This window comes from Cynara cardunculus, assembly GCF_001531365.2.
Source record: "Cynara cardunculus var. scolymus isolate 2C chromosome LG 14, CcrdV1, whole genome shotgun sequence".
Classification (NCBI taxonomy): domain Eukaryota; kingdom Viridiplantae; phylum Streptophyta; class Magnoliopsida; order Asterales; family Asteraceae; genus Cynara; species Cynara cardunculus.
This window is the reverse complement of record NC_037541.1, coordinates 8,542,535-8,548,981: the sequence shown is the minus strand read 5'-3', so window position 1 is coordinate 8,548,981 and position 6,447 is coordinate 8,542,535. Positions and strand designations below refer to the sequence as shown.

Genomic DNA, 6,447 nt, shown 5'->3' with positions numbered 1-6,447 from the left:
CCATTCGGACTATGTAATGCTCCTGCCACTTTTCAAAGATGTATGATGTCCATATTTTCTGATATGCTTGAAAAATCCATTAAAATATTTATGGATGACTTTTCTGTATATGGTTCATCATTTGACAATTGTTTGAATAATTTGAAAAAGAGTTTAGAAAGGTGTGAGGAAACAGACTTGGTTATTAATTGGGAAAAATGTCACTTCATGGTCAAAGAAGGCATTGTTCTTGGGCACTTGATTTCAAAAAGAGGGGTTGAGGTAGATAAGGCAAAGCTTGAGGTAATTAAAAAACTACCCAAACCTACCACGGTTAAGGGAATCAGAAGCTTTTTGGGTCATGCCGGATTTTATAGAAGGTTTATCAAAGAGTTTTCAAAAATTTCAAAACCTCTTTGTTTACTCCTCCAGCATGACCAAAAATTCAACTTTAATGATGAATGCATAAATGCATTCAAAACTTTGAAAAAAGCTTTGGTTACCGCACCAGTGGTAGTTGCCCCTGACTGGAACAAACCTTTTGAGATCATGTGTGACGCTAGTGATTGGGCGGTAGGTGCTGTGTTAGGGCAAAGGAAGGAGAAAGTGTTTCATTCAATCTACTACGCAAGTAAGATTTTGAATGAGGCACAAATTAATTACACCACAACTGAGAAAGAATTATTGGCTATAGTTTTTGCTTTTGAGAGATTTAGGTTCTATTTGATGGGAACAAAGATAATTGTGCATACTAATCATGCAGCCATCAAGTACCTGATCTCAAAGAAAGATGCAAAACCAAGGTTGATAAGATGGGTGCTTTTGTTGCAAGAATTTAACTTAGAGATACTTGATCGGAAGGGAATAGAGAATCAAGTRGCAGACCATTTGTCTAGGTTGGAAGAACCTGAGAAAGAGGGATTGGACATTAATGATACTTTTCCAGATGAGAGAATCCTCATGATAAACCAACCTAAGACACCATGGTTTGCTGATTTAGCTAACTTTTTGGCCTGTGGAATAAAACCCTCTGATTACACAGGTCACATGTTAAAGAAATTTTTTCATGATGCTAAATCTTATTTATGGGATGACCCGTTTCTGTTTAGACTTGGTGCAGATCAGATTTTGAGAAGATGTGTACCAGAATCTGAGGTGGCAGCAATCTTACATCATTGCCATCATGCACCATACAGAGGCCATTTTGGAGGTCAGAGGACTGCAACCAAGGTTCTACAGTCAGGTTTCTATTTGTCCACACTTTTTAAAGATTCCCACAATTTTTCACAAAGATGCAACGAATGTCAAAAAAGTGGCTCCATTTCCAAGAGAAATGAAATGCCATTAAATGGGATACTAGAAGTTGAATTATTTGACGTTTGGGGAATAGACTTTATGGGTCCTTTCCCCCATCAAATAATTGTCAATACATTCTTGTGGCTGTTGACTATGTATCCAAGTGGGTAGAAGCCATGGCATGTGTGTCAAATGACGCAAAAACTATGGTTAAGTTCCTTCAAAAACAAATTTTCACACGGTTCGGTACTCCGAGAGCACTCATCAGTGACGAGGGTACCCACTTTGTAAACAATTTGTTAAAGGGAGTTCTTGAAAAATATAATATTAACCACATAATTGCCATGACTTATCATCCACAAACAAATGGCTTAGCTGAGCTCTCTAATAGGGAAATAAAAGGCATTTTGGAAAAAATTGTAAAACCCAATAGAAAGGATTGGGCATTTAAATTAGACGACGCTTTACGGGCATACATAACTGCTTTTAAAACACCAATAGATATGTCCCCATACAAGCTAGTCTATGGAAAAGCCTGCCATCTGCCTTTAGAGCTAGAGCACAAAGCATACTGGGCTATCAAAGAGCTCAATATGTCTTTGAAAGAAGCCGGAAAGAAAAGGATGTTACAACTGTGTGAACTGGATGAACATAGATTATTGTCTTATGAGAATGCCAAACTTTATAAGGGCAAGACAAAGAAATGGCATGATAATAGAATCCAGTACAGAGAATTGAGAGAAGGCTAGCTTGTGCTATTATTTAATTCTAGACTGAAGTTATTCCCTGGAAAACTTAAGTCCAGATGGTCTGGGCCTTTTCTTATTTCTAAAGTTTATCCTTAAGGAGCAGTGGATTTGGTAAACCCGGAAGATAATTCTATTTTCAAGGTTAATGGCCAAAGGGTAAAAGTGTACCATGATCCGGCAACGGTCTCAAAACATCACTCTGAGAGCTGTGTTGCTCCCTGCTAAAATCTGAAAGATCCCCCTTGGACTTCTTAAAAGTCCACCTTTGTTTGTAAATAAATTTCAGTTTCATAGGTTGTTTGTGTTTTAAAGTTTTCAAGGTTTTGTGTTTTTGAATAAGAGTTTGGTAAACTGCTCATAATGCTGCAGCATTCTAGACCTGCAGCTCTRTGTGAAGTGGAAAAAGTGGGTTGAGCTGTTATTTTTAAACTTTTCTTGAAAAAGATTGTTTTTAAAGTATTGGGGAAAAATGGCGCTGGTTTTTGAAAAAGAAAAAAAGGAGGAAAGATGGGTTAAGGTTAAGCAAATGTTAAAGTCTTAGGATAGTACAAGGTAGTACATGGAGGTACATGGTACCTTGCACAACCTCTTACAACCTCTTACACCCTCATCACTCACTTTTCAGTCAAAGAAAAAAGAGAAAAAATGGTCACAAGATGATAGGTTGGGTTTGGAGGGTTTTGTCTCAATTAATGAGGAGGTTTTTGTTTTAGTGATCTTGTACCCCTTTTACAAAACCGTCGGCTGATAACCTCTTAACCCACTAAGTACCCTTAAGAAACCATCATTAAAGCTATCACCTTTTCTTAACCCACCTTTTCAATCCCTCTCCCCCACTCTTCCCTCCATTATTCTCCCCATCACCGGCCTAAAACCACCACCGTACCTACTGTCTTTCATAAACCCCCACCCCTTTTCTGCATTTTTTCCCATCTCCATACTCCATCATTTGTTATCTTCCACCATGGTTAGGCTAAAGAGAGCTGCTGCCCGACCTCAACCAAGGGGACCTGTTCGAAGGAGCAACCGTATGAGGACCACTGTTCGACCCTCAAATGCTAAACTAGAGTTGGTAGAACTAAGTGAAAACAGTGACTCTTTGTCCATGAGTGAAGAGGAGGCTGTTCCTACACATCCACAATCGGCTGTCCCTTCGTCTTCCACAATGCCCGAATCCCCTGTGCATGAGTCAAGCCAAAGAAGAGTTCAAATCCATGATCTCAATGAACCTCCTGTGGATGAATCAAAACATGACATTGAGGTAACTTTCAATCCTACTGTGCTTGTAGAAGACTACATTTCATCTGAGTCTGAGGATGATGTTGCTAGGGCAGAGGACTTAGGAAGGGTGTACTTGCTTCCTTGGAATGATCAAACCACCCATGCCCCCATTCAAGAGTTTGTTGAGGCCACACCTCAAAGCAAGGACTTTGAGGTCATTGATGATTTCCTGGCCAAAATGGGGATTGATCATTCCAAACAGAGCACTGTGGAACAGACATCAATGGATGTGTTGTTAGAGGCTGCTGAAACACTGGCCTCTCCTTGTCCCACTCATGTGAAGCCTCCATCTAAGAAGAGGAAGGCTTTGGGAAAGAAGTCAGCCAAGAAAACTACTCACACCACAGGGCCTGCACTCAAAAAGAAGAAGGCTAGTGCTGTTGAAAAAGGCAAGGCAGCAGCCTTAGAGGACTCTCCTAGAAGAATCACAAGGCAATCACAGAATGCTGCAGCATCCAAAGAACAGCCTACTCCTACTTCTTCCACTCCAACAATCACAGAAAGATCCATGCTACCTTTGGAAGGCTTCAGTTCTGTCAAGGCCAAGGCTCTGTTTGAGAAATTCAAGGACAAGACTGCTTGGCCCAACAAAGGTTTTGATCACAAGAGTGTGGAAGAGTGCCCGTTTATCAAAGAGGTGATTAGTAGTTTAGGATGGCAAAGCTTCTGTAAGGTACATAGTTCTTACAACCTCTCACTTATTAGAGAATTCTATGCTGAGGTTGCTGCTAGTAAGTCATGTATGATCAAGGTTAGAGGTGTTTGCCTATCCTTTGATGATGAGACATTGAACAATGTCTTAGGTCTCACCACTCACTTTAATTCAGACTTTAAGACCCTTAAGCACACTGCCTCTGAGATTAAGCTCAATAAAATATGTGAGGCAGTGGCAAGACCAGGCACCACATGGGAACATCATACAAACTTTTCTTTAAGGGTCTTCAAAGCTGCCAATTTGACCCCCAATACTAATGTATGGGTCAATTTTGTCAAGCACTCCCTGCATCCCACAACCCATGACAGCTCCCTTAATGTTGAAAGGATGGTCCTGCTATACTGCATTCTCAAGGGGAAAACCATTAATGTGGGAGAGATATTGCACAAGGCTATTGTGTATTGTGCTAACAGGACCCAAGGGAAGTTGTATCTCCCTGGAGTCATTGACAGGTTGTTGAAGAGTGAAGGAGTGCCAGTTTTCAAAGAGGATGTCATCATCAAGGAAGGAGAAGAAAGGTCTATCATAGACCTAAAGGCTGTGTCAAGGCTGAAGGAGAGGACTAGCAGAAGCATGGGAGAAGTTGACTTGATGGGAATGATTCAAGACTTGCTGTCTCAAAACAACACCCTGCTGGACAACATCTTGATGCAAAGATCGGAATCATTGTCAAAGATGGAGTAACTGAAAGCAGAGGTGAAGAAGCAGATCAAGAAGGGACAGAGGCATGGGAAAAAAGAATTAAAAGAATTGAAGGTCCAGATGAAGAAAATGGTGGGCAGAAAGTTGAAAAAGATGGGAAAGAAGCTGCAAAACCTCAGAGAAGAAAACAAGAGGCTAAGAGAAGAGAATGAGCAGCTTAGAGATACAGCCATGGAGCCACAAGCCACACAGCCTACTCCCTTGGAGTAGGACATGTTCATTCATTCATCTTTAGCTTCCAAATTTTATTTTTATTTTGAGTCTTGGGATAGTTTTCTTGCTTTTTAGCTTTATTTTCATACTTGATTACATGATCATTGCTTATAGTTCTTGATATCATAGCCTAAATAAATTTAAGGGTAAATAGCCATTCACCTACTAATGGTGTTCTTGCTAGAACTAGCATATGTCTTTTCTTATGCCAAATTCCACTCACACACCAATACACATTTGGGTATGATTTAGGCCATTCTTCATTTAACTCTAAAATAAGCCTCTTGTAGCCTTATACACTTTCCACCAACATAGCCAATGAGGGCATTGTCAAAAGTCCAAGTTTGGGGGAGGATATACCACAAAGGCCACAACTTCAAATACAAAAGAGCAAAGCTCTAAAGCCTTTGTGGAATCTATTTTTTTTAGCACAAAAATGTCCCATAGGGGCAATGTGCATGCTTTCATCATAAAGAGCACGTAGTGCCAAAAATTTAAAAAATTGAATGATGAAGCATACGTGAAAAAAAAGGCAAGGTGAGAGAGGAGAGCCTTAAACTAGTCCTATTGACCCTAGCAAGGAGTGGTGTGTTGAGTTCATTAAAGAAAATACTAGTGCTAGCATATGGTTCATACATGAAAAGTAGGCTATGAATGGTTTGCTAAAAATTTATGAAGGGCTATGATGTTCATAAATGATATGCTTTGCTTTATGTGTGCACTTACTGCCTTGATCTTGTATACCTTACTATATTGAGTCATTTTTAGTTGTCATTTGGTTGCTTGGGGAAAAGCAACACTTTAAGTTTGGGGGTATGATAAGCATGGTTTATTACATGCTTAAAGTACCTATTTCTTAAGCTTATTAGGTAGATTTTCATAGTTTATCCCAACCTTGAGTCATTTTTACTTCCTTATTTTCCATTTGTTATGTTGGGAGCTAAATGTGATGATGAATTTGTTTTTACAACAATTTGGAGTAGATGACATCTTTTGACTCATAACACTGCACTGTAATGCTGCAACATTCCAACARCATTGCCCGRCTGCATTTTGGCTTTTTGGAGAAGTGCTTATTGGTTAAGCCATTGTCTTGGATGGAGGTCTGAGCTGAAGAAGCCCTCGTTTTGAYCCTTAGCAGCTGGTGAAATGATGTGAAGAAGACTTTTTTTGGTTGACTTGTTTTGATGGAGATGATATCTCCTTTTTCTAGTCTACTCAAATGTACTTTGTACTTCCTTTCATTTGTTTTGTCTTTTCTTCATTTTGTGGGTATAAAAGAAGGCCTTTGGCTTCTCTTTTTCACACATCTCCTGGACGATTTTTGTTCCACCTTGTACTCCTACAAACACTCTCAAATTATTATTAGTATTTACAAGTTTTTAATTATTGTTATTTACATTTCGTCTTTTATTTATTTCTTTATTGTCATTTACTTTCCGTATTTATTTTCCGTCTTTACTTTCCGTCATTTATTTTCAGTTATTTACATTCATGTCTTTATTTTATGTC

At 39.2% G+C, this 6,447-nt stretch overlaps 1 protein-coding gene across 1 annotated transcript in view; it reads left to right on the top strand.

Annotated features, from left to right (window-relative positions):
* LOC112526402 overlaps nt 1-2,249 on the top strand; it is a 3,773-nt gene extending 1,524 nt beyond the window's left edge. Inside the window, exons 3-6 of the mRNA XM_025136687.1 lie at nt 151-282; nt 412-610; nt 743-1,222; nt 2,122-2,249. Coding sequence (XP_024992455.1) covers nt 151-282; nt 412-610; nt 743-1,222; nt 2,122-2,249 — 939 coding nt within the window. The remainder of the gene's footprint in view (nt 1-150; nt 283-411; nt 611-742; nt 1,223-2,121) is intronic.
* The last annotated feature ends 4,198 nt before the right edge of the window (nt 2,250-6,447 follow it).